This window comes from Pan troglodytes, chromosome 10 (genome assembly GCF_028858775.2).
Source record: "Pan troglodytes isolate AG18354 chromosome 10, NHGRI_mPanTro3-v2.0_pri, whole genome shotgun sequence".
NCBI classification, from domain to species: domain Eukaryota; kingdom Metazoa; phylum Chordata; class Mammalia; order Primates; family Hominidae; genus Pan; species Pan troglodytes.
The window spans coordinates 84,920,530-84,938,239 of NC_072408.2; the positions used below are offsets into that span (position 1 = coordinate 84,920,530).

Genomic DNA, 17,710 nt, shown 5'->3' on the forward strand with positions numbered 1-17,710 from the left:
CCTGGTATTAATAACCACAGAGTATGAAAGAAGGCAAAGGTTAAAGCAAATAATAGTTTTGAAAAATTGGTAGTGAAAAAAGTCATGCTATACGGTATGTATATAATGGATATTTAATGATTATGCTTGCTACTAGTATATGTAACAGGACTATTATAGATTAACAAAAATGCGGTGAGTATATTTCTTGATTATTTTTTAAAAGAATAAATTATTATTTAAAAATACATGAATTATTTATTGATTCTTGAATCTTTACCAGCTTTCTATAATTCTAGGAAGCCTAGAAGCAGAATTGGGCAGGATAAACTGGCAAAAAATGTAAAAAGTAGGCCGGGCACGGTGGGCTACAGTGAGTCGTGAATGCGCAGTGCACCTGAGTGATAGATCAAGATCCTGTCTCAAAGAAAAAAAAAAAAAGAAAGAAAGAAAGAAAAACAACAACAAAAACAAAAGCAAAGTACAAAGTACTAGGGAAAACTAATAGACATAGTTACATAGTTAATTGTGCCATATGTTTTAAGGCAATGAAACTTTTATCTTAATATTCCTTGCTTACTTTTTATTCAAAAACCAAACTGTGTATAAAACCTTAAAATTATTAGGATCTAAAAAATAAAATCTTTCCTTAAAAATCTAAAATTGAGATATAAATTATTCAAGAGTGCTTTTTATAACAGTTTTCTTATAAAGGCTATTAGGATTCTACCACTTAGCCACTTTATTATTTAGCCACTATATTACTAAGTTTACATATTTTTAAAGGTAGTGAAAATATAGGGAAGACAAAGCTCAGGTTAAAAGAGTTTCTGGCAAATAAAATATATCCTGATGGTTAGACTACTTTGCTTTATGTTTTCTGAAAGAAAAGCAGTAAACAACAGTTCAGGTAGTTTTGTGTCAATTAATCTAGAACTATCCCAAAAGTAGACATAGAAAAACGAGAGATTGTTTTTCAGCTTTGGATCTGCTTATGGCAATAAGCAGACTTGTACTGTTCAACAAGATTATGCATTCTTCAGCTTTTCCCAGAATAAGGGAGCTTCCCAAATGCAATGGTGCACATAACTCATTTTCTGGCATTTTGCAGCCCAGCATGAAGAAGAAAAACAGAGCTAGGAGTTTTCTGGAAGTCAAGTCAAAAACACCCTGCAAATTCCTATGGCAGTCCTCCTTTCCATAAGCTGCATAGCCAAAAATGTTTGCCAGACACTTTTATCACTGGGTGTTTCAGTGTTTTCATTGTTTAAGCGTTTTGCTGACTTGTGATAATTAAAATTATTAATAATCATTAAAGAAAGAAAAAGTAGAAGTAAATAATGTTAATTATCTGTGGTTATCAGTAGAGGTCTGTATGTTACCCCAGCTTTATTTGACATTGTGATCAGTAAATCACAGAATAAAATTCTGACATCTAAACCTTGGCTAGAGGTCTCTATAATTTTATGGAGTCTGTTTCCTACAATCTGTATGAAAGATACTTCAATATTTTAAGTTTACATGCACCCATCTTTTTTAGAGTATAATTTTATAACTATTTGGTTTATGTTGCTTATGATTTACTTCTTAGAGTCTTTTAATTCTGTCTTTTGCTTAAAGGAATATTATGGATCAAATGACCTATATTTTAAGAATACCTTATGGTTTATATATTAAGAAACATTTATATAAAATTCTAAAGTAACTTGCTTGTACTATTTCAATTGAATAACTTAATGTATTTCATTCCATTCTTCTCATAGTAGATAATAAAAAGTACATCATGATTATTGTATTCATTTATACTTGTGGAATTAATTGAAAATAGTTTTTATAGTTAAAGTCTTTCTTTTTATTGTTTTACAGGCTGAAGAAAAGGCTCATTCAGAGGTAAAAAAAAACATGCAATATTTTAATATTTTCTATTTTAGTTTGCATTCATGATGAAATTAGTCTTGTGACCACTAGAGGGCTCTGTGATACAATAGCAGAACTCCACAGGGCTGCTGAAGTAAGGCAGCTAGTTGATAAATGGTCTTTGATATTGCCTCTTAAAAATAAAATGAAAGGAAGTTTGTATAGCAAGCTGTCCTCTCACATTCTAGATTGAGTCTTAGCTCAACACCTGATAAGTTTTCTATAATAGTAAGCACTCATTAAGTCATTGATAAATGAAGGTCTATGGTCTTCCTATTTTATTACAGTCTTTTTCCCACTCCCTGTAAGACCATCTGCACAGGATAATGGTTGAAACTTGGGCACCAAGCCTCCACAACACAGGATACCAGCATCTCAGACTATCTGTTTTGTGTCATTATCTTGTTGCCTCTAATTGCCATTTTATGTGTGGTGTGTCACCTATTGTTCTAATCACGTATTTCACAAATACATATTTGGTTGCACTCGTGAGCAAATCAAACTGCATTCAGGAGAGAATACTATTTTAATTTCCCTTGGTAAAACATTTGTCCTGGTCAAAGAGAGCAGGAGGACTTTAATTATGACTTTATTCAAGGTGAGATAATGGCTGTTTGATTGGTTTACACTGAGGCAATCAGACAACAGAGAAAAAAAATGCCTTAACAACAGCTTTTGCAAAAGTATTCCTTTCCTTTGAAGTCTTATTTTATTAGCCTTTAAAAATAAAATTTGTGCTATGTTTAAAAATATTTGAAAAGCATTGATTAAACCAATTTGTCTTTATAATCTCTGAACCAAAGAGTGGATGATTTTTAAAAATCAAAGTGGTTTTATTTACATCACATGGACATGACAAAGCTTCTAACACTGATCATAGTATAGCGACTGAAGCATCGAAATGCTACATCTATTTGCCTTAGTAGTAGTTATTCAACTCCCCTTTTATCATTGATGCTGTATCATGAGTTATGGTTTAAAAAAACAATTTCAATCACTTTACAGTTTCCTGGATTATATTTTAAAGATACTGGAATCATGTAATAGAGACTATTTAATTTGAGAAATGCTCTTTGAGTTTGGATTCATTTGTGAATAAAATAGACGCTGTATTTTCTGAAATCATTCATAGTCATTATCTTATAAATGTAAAGCAAATGTTATTTTAGACTGGGGTGTATCTGTTCCGGAAAAAAAAAAAAAACAGGAACGAAGTAGAATCACATTTGGTGAGATTATATAAGTGTCTACTGTTTCCAGCTTTGAGTTCTCTACTTTGTTAGAGTGTTTGAGTTGACCACCATTTATTTTCAACAAAATCTAATGCCCAGGGGCAAAAACTAGACAGTTAATAAACTATGTCAAGAATTCTCTTTCAAACTGAGACAGCATTCCAAAAGTTCAACTACAACTATAGATAAGATTTGTTTTTGAAGAAATGAGAAGCATCAAAAGTAGAATGTTTAACATCCAAGTAACTGAAATCCCTTGAGACTAGATATATACTTATAGAACCTAGTGTCAGATTGTTATAAATGTTCTATCCTTATTAGTCACAACATGAGACTTGCAGAACAAACTGCAGAAAGTGCTTGAATTAAAACTTTAAACATGATATAATATATCCTTACCCTTTTCTGTTTCAGTTTTATTGGAGTGTGAACTTAACTAAAAAGAAAGATACCTTAGAATATACATTATATTGGTTTATCTAATTAGTTGCACCTATCATTGCTTTTTTCTCCTGATTTTTAAGATGTGGATAAGCTATAAAGCATCTCTGAGCTAATAATAACTCACTAAATAAAGGTCTTGATAATACAGATTTGGGAAGGCTTCTCTGCAGTCATTGAAACTCCAGCCAATAACAATTTAAATGTGAACTGATTAAATGTTGAATTAAGCCCAAGTTTTAGTGATTGCAGGATATTCCATAGCCTTTGAGAAGTTTTCAAACTATGAGAAATTAAAATGTACAGAGGAAAAAAAACCCTAAGATTTTCTGAAAAAGAACTTGGAGTATCTTTTACTAAGAAAGAACAAGAAAAATATGTGTGTGTATACAGTTTTTATAAAGAAAATATTTTTCTACAGTTTTATTACCACAGTTTTTCTAGAAGGAGAAGAATCAATACAGAGGGTAAACTGCTCTTGAGTCATTTGCCATTTGAGGGATGGCAAATGGAGCAAGTGAGCGTACTTTGATTTGTAGATTTGAGTTTGACACATAACACTTTGCTTTTGAATGACATTTGCTTGTTACTGTGGAGTCAGTGTTCATATCCTTTATTTTCAGGAGTTGCTGCTGATACAATGGGGTTAGAATGAACTAAATACAGTATTTGCTTTCTTGGTTTGAATTCTTGGTTTTAAGTAAAAATCTACTTGCCTATTCCATTGATTTTTTTTAATTGCATTCAGCAAATCCATAAACTGCGGAGAGAGCTGGTTGCATCACAAGAAAAAGTTGCTACCCTCACATCTCAGCTTTCAGCAAATGTAAGTCACTTCATTTTTAAAATATATTACAACAAATTTTTATAGAGGAAAATGAAATCATTTTAGTAACAAACTTACAAATTTTCAGTGCCTGATACAGACTTAGATTACCAACTAGCAGGACTCATAAAAAGTTAACATTTTTTGCCTACTCAGTAATAAAATGTAAATCCAAACTGATGAGAGGCAGCAATATGGTTAAAATGGCTTGTTGTTTGTAATAAGATTGGAAACAATAGTAACAGCCATATGGGTTACTTCTTTTCTTGTTTGCTATTTTTATTACTCCTCTTGCATAAGATTCTCTGACAATGTAAGAGGGGTTGTTAGTGTTTGACTTTGGAAGATAAAATATTCATGTGCCCAGCCTCCTTCATCTCAATGTATTGAACAATTCGTTAAGCATCCAGTTAATTCTAAAATATGAAATTAGGTCTAAATAGGGATAGCTTAGCTACACTGTGGATGAGATATGGTTTGCTCAAAAAACCTTGGCAGCCTTCTCATAGCAATTTAAAAGGGTACACTTTTACTGGCACCAGAGCAGCCCAGGATGGCAGAAATGATGACAATGAAGACCGTCAATTAAATTAACATTTACTGAATATCTTCCACTGTGTCAGGGAGCACTCAGAGTAGATGCAGAATGATAAAGGAGAAATGTGGCACTGTTCCCAGTCCTGAGGAGCAATGGTGTTAGGAACAGCAGTGAGGGGTAAGGAAATGCCTGCTATTTTGCCATATGTCTTACCTCTCTCACTCAACAGTCCCTTGCTCAGTTCTGCTGCATAGCTTTGGGCCTGCTCTGTGCCTCCCCACCCCTCCCGCTGCTCCTCTACTGAGTTTTTCTATCTCCTAGACAAAGCATGATATTTCAAGAGTGAGCAGGTGCAGACCCACAGTGTAAGACTTGAATAAGAGCCATTTTAAAATTTTTTTAAAGTTATCATTGTGCAATATAAATTCTAAGTACGTGTATCATTTCATTCACAATGTATTCATTTTAGCACTGTATTTGAATTGATTTTATTTTCTGAAATTTGGGAGAATTAATTTTGGATTTATTCTATTTATTTTTAATAGATGGTGTTAGGAGATTCCTGAAAATAATAGCAGGTTTTAGATAATTGTTTAAGCAATATGAGAAAATAAGAGTATTATTTAACCTTGTTGTGTTTTTAAAGAGATAGTCCAGAGGCAACTGTAAATTTTATAATATAGGCTACATGTATAGAAGTATGAAATATTGTTGTCTAGGTTCCTGAATTTGTACCCAGAGGAAGTAGAATAATGTAAATGTCAGAACCTCCTGGGTTGTGTTTATCTGCAATAAGAAAGGCTCAATGACAAACCTTATTTATTAGAATGTCAGGATACTTGCAGATGTCTTGAATGATTACTCAGGGTTTCATTTTATTTTTAATGTCCCTTGGTTGAGCTCATCATATAATTCAGATATTGGAATAATAAATGGCTGCTAGACATAGTGGAAGATGGGCTGATACTTTCCATTTGAAATGTAATGATGCTTATTGTCTTCAAAAGAAAAAACTAAAATGGTATTTCACATTTTTTTGTTTTTTTGTTTTTTTGTTTTTTGCTCTGAGAATCTCATTCTTACTCATGATTATTGGTTTCTTGTGTACCATTTCAACATTTTTCTATTATATGCTAATGTGTATATATACTTAATACACACGTGCAAAAGCTTCCTCACACACACATACACACACATACGGAACCAAATTCTAACATAGGGGAATAATCTTCGGAGTGAACTCTGTGCTGCTATTTGAAAATGGAGATATAATTTTAGAAAGGTTCCTGCAGTTGGCTACCCACCTCGTCTGCTCTAATTATGCTTGTCACACTATCTTCACTGATGTGTTTTCATGACTTTAGGGCATGAATTCTCAGCTGGGTGTTAATATGACCAACAAAGGGTGAAAACAGGTTCTTGCATTTTTTAAGTACTCTTTTTATGTGAAAAGCACAGATATGCAGATAATACATAACTGATTCCAGCATATCTGTGGCTTTAAAATATCACGAAGAAGAGCACAATTAGGGAAAAGAAAACATCTATAGTGTTTCCCTAGGGGAACAATCATTTAAAAAAAAAAAAATAAGGAACACAGACTAGAAGCAGCAGTGCCAAATAGATAATTCATGCTAGTCTTTGTGTTAATTTAAAAAGTGCTAGTCTTGGAGACAAACGCCCAAATTGCTCTAGGTTCCACTCAGCTGTATGTGTTATCATTAGTATTAACTTTTGCACGCTGATGGGAGACTGATATATATCCTATTTTATGTTCCTTTAAACAATTTATAATGTAATTTAGAAACCTTCTCAAATCACATTAGATCCACACAAAAACCTGTACATAGCAGCTTTATTTTTTAATAGCCAAAAAAAGGAAACAACCAAAAATATCCCTTAATAGGCCAGTTAATAAACAAATTCTGATACATCTATATCATGGACTACTACTCAGCAATATAAAGAAATGACTATTGATACGTGCATCAACTTGGGTGAATCCCAGGGGTATTATGCTGAGTGAAAAAAGACAGTTATGGAAGGTCAAATTTTGTATAATTCCATTTATATAACATTCCAGAAATGGCAAAATTAAAGAAACAGAGAACAGATTAGTGATTGCTAAGGGTTAAGGATGGAGGAGAGAGAGAGGTAGTGTGTCTATAGTAAGAGGGAGATCTTTAGTTTTGTATTTTGAATGAGATGGCGATTACATGAATCCACATATGTCAATCTATTAATGTAAATCAATATTGTATTCCTGGCTTTGATATATAATATAATTTTATAAGATATATAATCATTGGGGGAAACTGGATGAAGGATACAAGGGACCTCCCTGTACTATCTTTGCAACTTCTTGTGTATATAATTATAAAATATATAATGTATTAAAATGTATAAAATAATATTTTTAAGTATCAGATACTGATCTTTACTCAGTATATGAAGTGTTCTATCATAACGTAACATGCTTTTCCTTTATTTGTGGTATTTTAGTTTCAAACTAAAATATAAATCACCTAAAGATCTATGACAGTTCTTTTGAAAAAAAAATCTTGCTTTTAATTTCCCAGGAGTTTCAACCTTAATCCTCTCTTTAGTGTTTCTTTATTTGGTAGTGATAGGGACTATCAAAGCTTCTTACCATCAAATACATTTACTGACTAAAAATAGAAAAATAATTTACATTGTAAAAATGTACAAATTGAATGAGAGTCAAAAGGTACAGGTAATGAAGATATGCATTATCATCTACTTTTAAAAAAAAGTTTATTAAAATTCTCTTTTAGACTAATGCAGTATCTGGGAATTTATATAAATAGATATGTATATAAATGACTATTAAACAATTTTAATGTCAGTTATATTTTAAACATTTTAATAATATTGTTATAACTATGGGGGTAAAATTTTGTATATATCTGAACATTTTTGTTCTTAAGGAAATAATCATTTTTACATATCCAGGAATTTGAATTACTCTCAAGTCACCTATTAATTACAAGTCATTTTGAACTCATTCATTTTCTTTGTGTTTGCTTTATAATGTCATTTTAGATTTCATGCATCATAATCAGCCATCAAATAATTTAGTTAATACTTGATTTTTCCTCAGTTGTAAGAAGTGCTGTGTTTAAATTTCATTCAGAATGTTTCATTTCATCTGAATTAATATCTGTTAATGTATGTAATATACACATATTTTTAACATGCATGTACTTAAATTGATTATAGGGACTTGGTAAAATTCCTTATTTATAGGATATTTTAAGTATAATCAAGGATTTTTTAAATCTACAGTTCCCATTTGAAAGTAAAAGTGAGTCTTTGTTTACTAGTTTGTTCACAGTACAAGTAAACTTTCTACCTTTTGGTTAAATGTGAGTGCAGCCCCCACAGTGAGAAATTGTTATATTAGAACTCTAATAGCTATAATTTATAGGGACGAATTTCAATGAGTTTGGTTCTAAGAAATAATCTGTTGGTTTTAACAACATTTTTAAGTATCAGATATTCATCTTTACTCAGTATATGACATGTACTCTCATAGCTTACGTGCTTTTCCTTTATTTGGGGTGTTTTTTATATATTAATTGGTATATCACATATTTAAACTTGGCATAATTACATTTATATGGACTCTAAACAATAACTTGTATTTTAATTTTTAAATTTGAAATGCATCTATGTCTCTGTTAAAATGCATTTCTTTCCCTTTGCCCAAATGGGGTATGGTAAGTCAAGAAAGTCTCTAGTTAGCTCACCTCTCATTTGACTGGCAGAGTAAAGCCCTTGTTCAGTAGAATGTGTATTAAGCCTTCCCTCCCTTTTGTAAAGTTGTTCTGAACAGAGCTGCATAAAACCACAGGTAAAGTGTTAAGCTGATTCTACTAGCATGTCCTTAGAAAGGAGAGCGGTTATATTGGCAGGTGCTATTGCCTGGCCTTTCTGATCAATAACTCACCAACAAACAGAAAACAGAAGCCGCACAAGGAAAGGCAACTAAATAAATGGTCATAGCAAACAATAAGCCAGATAGCCTCTGGCCTCTCGCCCACACCTTAAGGCAGCTGGGTCAGGTGGGATGCTTTTGTTTGTCTTTTAACGTATTTTCTTTACAAATCTCAGCCATTACATAATTTGGAAATGGACACAAGGCTAGTTATTACTAACATTTTTAAAGACATTACTGAATGAATGTGTAAGAAAACAAAAGGTCCTTTTTGCCTTTCAGCAGATAAGTCTTTTAACCAAAAATCTCTTGGGTATTTTGAGATTGTGTTCTACTTCTTTGCTTATTTAATATTTTCATAAAATTTGCTAGTTACTCTTGCTTTTTTACATCTCTTCTAAGAGAAAGCAATTGGTGCATATTATTAATGAGAAACACTTCAGTGTTTGGACAATTTTTTGTAGTGGAAAAGAAATGTGAAACTTTATGTTGCAGAATCATTCTTGGTTCAACTAACTACTAATTTTAAAACATAAAGTCTTAAATATATATAAAGTTTATATGGGTAAATATATATTACATATAATATATGTTTTATATTTATACATAATATACTATATATTTATACATGATATACTAAATATTTTCCCATATAAATAATAAAATGCTCTAGGCATATATGTGTGTGTGTGTATATATGTGTATATATATACCTTCATAACATACATATATAAAATACTATATAATATATATACTCTAGGTATACATATATGCCTATATATGCACCTATATATTATATATTATATATTGCACCTATATATTATATATGCACCTATATATTATATATTACTATATAATATATAGTATATATACTATATATAGTATATATACTATATAGTATATATACTATATAGTATATATACTATATAATATATAGTATAATATATATTATACAATATATAGTATATATACTATATAATATATAGTATAAATACTATATATTATATAGTATATATACTATATATTATACAGTATATATTACTATATTATAGAGTATATACTCTATAATATAGTAATATATACTGTATAATATATAGTCTATATAGTATATATAGTTATATTACTATATATTATATAGTGACATTACTATATATTATATAGTAATATATACTATATATTATATAGTTATATAGTATAGTAATTATACTATATTACTATATAATATATAGTGTATATTACTATATATATACTATATATTATATAGTAATATTTACTATGTATTATATAGTATATATTACTATATAATATATAGTTATATATACTATATAATATATAGTAATATATAGTAATAATAAATAATAGTAGTATATTATATATAGTAATATATACTATATATTATATAGTTATATATACGATATAATATATAGTTATATAGTTATATAATATAGTTATATAGTTATATAATATATAGTTATATAGTTATATATTACTATATAATATATAGTTATATATTACTATATAATATATAGTTATATATTACTATATATTATATGGTAATATATAACTATATAATATATAGTAATATATTACCATATAATATATAGTAATATATTACCATATAATATATAGTAATATATTACTATATAATATATAGTAATATATTACTATATAATATATAAATATATGTGTGTATATATATATATGCCTAGAGTGTTTTTAATTTGTCAGTGGGCTGTCTCTGTAATCTATATGAAGAAATAAAATGTAGACGTTATGTATAATGATATTTCATCTTGTTGTGTGGCATCATAGTAATTCTCTTTACATATCTATTCAGATTACTTTTGCACCAACCTAATACATTGTATGATTCCAAAACCAAAGAGCGTATGGATTGAAATGATATTCCCTTTACTAATACTCAGTCTTGTCTATTTTATTACCTTTATAGACTTCACCTAACACAAGTCAGGGGATATTTATCATCATATTAATACAATTTTACTCTGACCTTAAAATTATGCAACTGCTAAAGGAAAAATCAGAACCAAGTAAACTGTCATTAACAACCCCCCTGAAAATCCATATTTTTTAAAAGTCATTTTATCAAGTCTCTCAGACAAGATGTGATACCCTGTAAGTTTAATCAGTTTTACTTTCCATTTTCTCTTCATTAAGGTGATAAAGATTATCATTAGTAGAAAAATTTTCCCTTATTTGCCTCCTTTTCCATTTACCCTATTGAGTGAGAAATTTAGCCTCTCATAACTTCTAAAGTAGCAATGTTAATCTGATAAACTAAACCAAGGTGAGATAAATTTAAGACAATATTTTTTTCTTCAACTTTTAAGTTCTGGCGTACATGGGCAGGATATGCAGGTTTGTTACATGGGTCAACATATGCCATAGTGGTTTGCTGCACAGATCAACTCATCGCCTAGATATTAAGCCCACCATCCATTAGCTATTCTTCCTGATTCTCTCCCTCCCCTAACTCCCACTGACAGGCCCTAGTGTGTGTTGTTCCCCACCATGTGCCCATGTGTTCTCATCGTTCTACTCCCATTTATAATTGAGAAGAAGTGGTGTTTGGTTTTCTCTTCCTGTGTTAGTTTGCTGAGGATAATGGCTTCCAGCTCCATCCATGTCCCTCCAAAGGACATGACCTCATTCCTTTTTATGGCTGCATAGTATTCCATGGTGTATATGTACCACATTTTCTTTATCCAGTTTATCATTGGCATTTGGGTTGATTTCATGTCTTTGCTATTGTGACTAGTGCTGCAGTGAACATAATGCATGCAGGTATCTTTATAATAGAATTATTTATATTCCTTTGGGTATATACCCAGTAATGGGATTGCTGGGTCAATTTCTGCTTCCAGATCTTTGAGGAATCATCACACTGTCTTCCACATTGGTTGAACTAATTTACTCTCCCACCAACAGTGTAAAAGCATTCCTTTTTCTCTGAAACCTCTGCAGCACCTGTTATTTCTTGACTTTAATAATCACCATTCTGACTGCTGTGAGATGGTATCTCATTGTGGTTTTGATGTTACACTTTTTTTTATATGTCTGTTGGCTGCATGACTGTCTTCTTTTAAGTGTCTATTCATATCCTGTCTATTCGTGTCTTTGCCCACTTTTTAATGGGGTAGTTTGTTTTTTACTTGCGCATTTGTTGAAGTTCCTTGTAGACTCTAGATATTAGACCTTTGTCAAATGGATAGATTCCACAAATGTTCTCCCATTCTGCAGATTGTCTGTTCACTCTGATGATAGTTTCTTTTGCTATGCAGAAGGTCTTTAATTAGATCCTATTTGTCAACTTTTGCTTTTGTTGCAATTGCTTTTGGAGTTTTTGTCATAAAATCTTTGCCCTTACCTATGTCTTGAATAATATTGCCCAGATTTTGTTCTAGGGTTTTTATAGTTTTTGGATTTTACTTGTAAGTCTTTAATCCATCTTGAATTAATTTTTGTATAAGGTATAAGGAAGTGGTCCAGTTTCAATTTTCTGTATATGGCTAGTCAGTTCTACCAGCACCATTTATTAATTGTTTTTTCAGTTTCCCCATTGCTTGTTTTTGTCAGGTTTGTCGAAGATCAGATGGTTGTAGGTGTTTTTCACTAACATAATCATAACATACATTTCATTGAAAACAGCACGACTCAAAATGTTCTTTAGTAACCAGTTATAAGTTTTTTGTGCATAATTACAAACTGCCATTCTAATCATAAACATTTTCTGGTTACTTATAGCTACAAAATGTAAGTAATATAGTTTATACAGCATACTCTTTACAATCCCGATTTCTTTGTCAAATTTTAATTCATATTAAATTGATAAAGTGTGCACAAAGTGTAAAGGAGAATAATTTTCTTCAAGTTTCACATGTAAGGATTCATAGTAGAATGATTAAACCTTACATTTCTCCACTATAAGGAGAATTAAAATGGAAATATTGAGTAAAATCTTACATTTCATTTAGTAAGTGCTAATAAAGGGTTTCTGCCATAATTTTCCTTATTTTAAAAGAAAACACACAATTTTAGTTTTAGGTTTTAGTAACCAATTTTATGGGCATAGTGGGAATATTTCTAACAGGTTAAACTGAAATGACCATCATGGGCATATATATATATGTATATATATATATATATATTTTAAATTCACATATATGAATACTATACAGTAAAAACTAACTTATGCTACGTACCACATGGATGAATCTCAAAACCCATGTAAAGCAAAAGAAAACCACAAAAGAATCGTGCCATTTGATTACACTTGGGTAGTTTTTAAAACAGGCATATCTAAACATAGTGCTTAAAAGTGTAAGCTTGGGTAGAAAAAACTATAAAGAAAAGCAAGAAAATAATTACCACAGAAGTTATGTAGAGGTTATCTTTGGGGAAGGAAGAGGGAATAATAAGAGAGGGACAAAGAAGAGCTTCTTGGTTCTTGAAATGTCCTATTTCTTGACTTGGCTGGTGAATGCATGAATGTTCACTATGGGATAAGTCAGGGGGCTGTTTTCATTTTGTTCACTTTTATATATGTGTGGATTTTTCCACAGTTGAAAAGGTAAAGTTCAGGTGTGGTGGCTCACACCTATAATCCCAGCCAACACTTTGCGGGGCCAAGGTGGGAAGAATTACTTGAGGCTAGGAGTTGGAGAGTAACCCAGGCAACAGAGTGAGGCACTGTCTCTACAGAAAATGAAAAAAAAAAAAAAAAAAAAAGTAGCTGGGCATGTTGGCACATGCCTATAGTTCTTGCTACTTGGGAGGCTGAGGCAAGAGGATCACTTTAGCCCAGGAGTTTAAGCCTGCAGTGAGCTAGGGTTGTGGCACTGCACTCCAGCCTGGGTGGCAGCAAGACACTGAGTAAAAGAATAAAATAAATAATTAAAAGTTAAAATATAGGAAAAAATGAGCATAGCCTTATGCTAATTTTTCAGTTACTAGGTCTGATATCATCACATTCCTTGCTTGTCATTGAAAATTTTTTAAACTATGATACTTTTTTTTAGTGGTATTTATCCAATTAAATCTGCTAACAAATTTGGTGTATAAATCTCAAGGGTAAGGGTATGTGGAGAGTGGGTGTGTTTGTGTGAGTGAGAGAGAGAGAAGAGGGGGAGGAGAAAAAGAAGGAAGGGGGAAGGAATGGAAAAAGATAATAAAGAGTTGTTCTGATAGATTAAACTTTAGTAGATGTATTCCCTACAAATTGTTTTTCTCCATATTGCAGTGTCAGGTAAAGAAAGGCATCCCAGGATGAATTCAGAGCTAGGAACATGCACCTTTGTATCATAATGCTAATGGAAGGAACATGTACATTCTAACTGTTACCAATAATGGAATATATTTCCATTATTAAGTAATAAGCTTTAATTCTTTGTACTTCTGTGATCCATTTGATAGTAGGTGCCTCAGCATTTCAACTCTGCTATGAGTACATGGAGATATATTTTATTTAAGTCATCTTATTCATGTCTTTCAAAAAGAAATTCATTTTTGGCCAAGGATTTCCAAATTTTGCCCCATATATAGGTATAGTTTATTGTAGACTTAGTTTGCAAAATATTAAATCCTTATATCCTTTTAGGGACACAATAAAATTTTATCAGTTTGAGATAATGTACCTGCAGTTCTACCGCAGGCCATGGTGAGAGATTGAAGTGCCTCTTCATTTTAACATTTTGGGTTCAAGTTGTTGCATAAGGGCATGCAAATGGAAACTGGCCTATTTTTGAGCTTTAATAAAATCGTCAAATACTTCTTAATCTTAAGAGTTATAGTTATGTACTACAATATGTATAATTCTCTAATATTTAAAATAAAACCTGAAAGCCACGAAAGCTTACTGTGAAATAAAATATGATGGAATATTATTTCTAACTGGCTTACCTGTATTTCCTTCATTGAAGGGAATATGAAGTAGAAAAGCCCTTTTATTGAAAAGAGTTTGGAAAGTAAAGATAACTCTTTTCAATTCAATTCTTTGTAAGTAGAAAAAGAGTAAAGATAATGTTCTAGCTGTCAGCAGATGTCTGACACTTGACGGAGCGTATCATTACAATAGAGCAGCTAACAATATCTGCAAAGGTCATCATGAAAGTATAAAAATGAGGAACATTTGTCCATTGACCATTTCAGTGACCTCTTTTTGGGCTTTAAGTCTAAAAATCTTGGCAGATCAGAACTTTATATTCGGCATTTTGAGTGTCAAATCTCTACATGATGTGCAAGTCAGAAGGAGTTATTACTTGCAAAATACCATCTTCTTTCAGAAGTTAAACTCACATTAAATGCCAGGAGACTGAAACACTGATTTTAAGAAGACAAAGTTTAGAAAAGATGAATGAAAATGTGTGTTAAAGAAGAGTCACCAGTCAGAGCTAACTTTGATAGTCATAGTATTTAAAGAGTTGGAACACATGAAATTAAGCATTTTGTAAAATGAAGTCTTTTCATCCATCCACATAAGATTCTGACATTTAAACTATGTTTCTTCCATTCTGTTCACAGGCTCACCTTGTAGCAGCTTTTGAAAAGAGCTTAGGGAATATGACTGGCCGATTGCAAAGTCTAACTATGACAGCGGAACAAAAGGTATGTTCAGAAATTGCCACTGGAGACGGAAGGAAGACAGCAAATTGCATAGGATTCTTAAATAATACCTGAAGCTCCTTAAAAATAATATTCCAGGCTGAGTGCAGAGGCTCATGCCTGTAATCTCACCACTTTGGGAGACCAAGGTGGGTGGATCACTTAAGGTCAGGAGTTCGAGACCAGCCTGGCCAACGTGGTAAAATCCCATCTCTACTAAAAACACACACAAAAAATTAGCTGGGCATGGTGGCGGGTACCTGTAATCCCAGCTACACAGGAGGCTGAGGCAGGAGAATCACTTGAACCCAGGAGGCAGAGGATGCAGTGAGCCAAGATCACACCACTGCACTCCAGCCTGGGAGACAGAACAAAAAAAAGAAGAATAATAATAAAATAATATTCAATTCTATACTAAATTAAAACAATGATAATACCTTTCTTTTCAGATTTTAATTTAAAGATTTTATCAGTTTACTCCATATTGGAACACGCAAAGGCAAACAAAATCCTTGCTGGGCAGTCTATTAATTTACTTCTGGATGGAACTAGTAAAAGAATACTGAATGTTAAGAAAGAGAAACAGTCACATAAGAGAATATTCTGGGGGCAAACTGTTATGCAGTTGACAAGAATCACACTTTGATAAGAACTTTCACAAATACATGGTCACTAAATCCAGCTATAGAGCATGGCTGTAGGCTAAGACACACAGGAAGGATGCCTGGGACTCTGCCAAGTAAGGGACTTCAGGTTACAGCAGCTATGAAACAAAGGCCAATCCTGTGTAATTTTGAAATAACAAGAACTAGTTGCCATCTAGGGATATCACCTTTGAAGAAAAGTCATTTGTTATATCAAAATGCTTAAAATGAACCTAAAGGATTTTATGGTATGAAAGAAGGTATACCAAAAAGAAAGGAACGGAGAATTTAGTTCACAAAGACAAATGTATTAAAAAGGTCCATACTGCATAGAAAGCCTGGTCACCTTTCCTGTGATGACCAGTTGACTTACTTCTCTGCTGTTAGTCCAGTGGCCTTAACTTCCTTGGATAGGTATCAGAGATAGGTGAAACCTATAGAATTCTATGGAGTGTGTGTGTGTGTGTGTGCGTGCGTGTGTGTGTGTGTGTGTATGAAAACTGTAAATGTGCATAAATGATCAGGTGTCCAGAGCTTTCATCTAATTCTCAAAGAGACCCATTATATCAAAAGTTTTGGGTATTTTCAAGAATGCATTCCTCTATATATCCGTAGGAATGGCTTCAGTTTTGTCTTTAGATTCTGTAAGTTATGTGATTAGCTTTACAAAAGTAGTATGTATTACCAAATTTTGTCACTTTACAAAAGTTTATTTTTAAAACACAGAATGAATAGTCCAATGAAATCCAAAGAGTAAATCGAATATTCTTATAATTGCCAAGTATTACTAGCACATTGTATTCTCTCTCATATTCTCCATATACCCTGCCCGTGAGAGAGAATATTATCCATTCCTGGAAAATCTGTTCTAGCACAGCTAACAAACTCCTTTTGAAACATAAAATTTCCCTTCCTTCCTCCCTCCCTCCCTCCTTCCCTCCCTTCCTTCCTTTCTTTCTTCCTTTTTCCTTTTCTTTCCTTCCTTCCTGCCTCTTTTCTATCCTTCCTTTCTCCTCCCTTACACCCTTTCTTCCTTCTTTTCTCCCTCTGTCTCCCTCTCTTTTTTGCTGCAGCTTGTCACTTCACTATGTAATATAAGAACCCAGCAAATAGAATTAGAAGGCTTTTTAGAGCAGCTGATGGGAAAGAATAAAAACACTGGGCCCCAGTATTCTTGAATGAGAATTCTGGCTATGTCTGTTAAAAGCTGGGTAATCTTGAGCAAGTTTATCTAACCTTTCTTGAACCTCAAATTCACCTTCTTAAAAGTGGGGATGATAATGACTAACTTGTAGGATCACCATGAGGAGTAAGTCAGATACTGTTATCATGTCACATGCTAGGGGCTACCAAAAAATATTACCTTCCTTTACATTTCTCTTTTTCCCTTGAAAATTATAAGATAACACCAAATTCCTCACCGGGCATATACCAAGCATATTGCTGGAAATGAGTGTTAGAATTTGTCTCAATATCTTTAATAAGTCAAAATTAATAGAATTTTTGTCCTCCACCCAATATTTTCTTGAACTCTGTTATATCTGTAAGTGAATT

At 32.0% G+C, this 17,710-nt stretch overlaps 1 protein-coding gene across 12 annotated transcripts in view; it reads left to right on the forward strand.

Moving 5' to 3' along the window:
• The window catches only part of NAV3 (neuron navigator 3), an 891,873-nt gene that overhangs the window by 822,634 nt on the left and 51,529 nt on the right, over nucleotides 1-17,710 (forward strand). For all 12 annotated transcript variants that reach the window (XM_016923897.4, XM_509234.8, XM_009425884.5 and 9 more), the window contains 3 exons: nucleotides 1,846-1,869; nucleotides 4,318-4,395; nucleotides 15,432-15,515. In XM_016923897.4, the coding sequence (XP_016779386.3) occupies nucleotides 1,846-1,869; nucleotides 4,318-4,395; nucleotides 15,432-15,515 (186 nt within the window). The remainder of the gene's footprint in view (nucleotides 1-1,845; nucleotides 1,870-4,317; nucleotides 4,396-15,431; nucleotides 15,516-17,710) is intronic.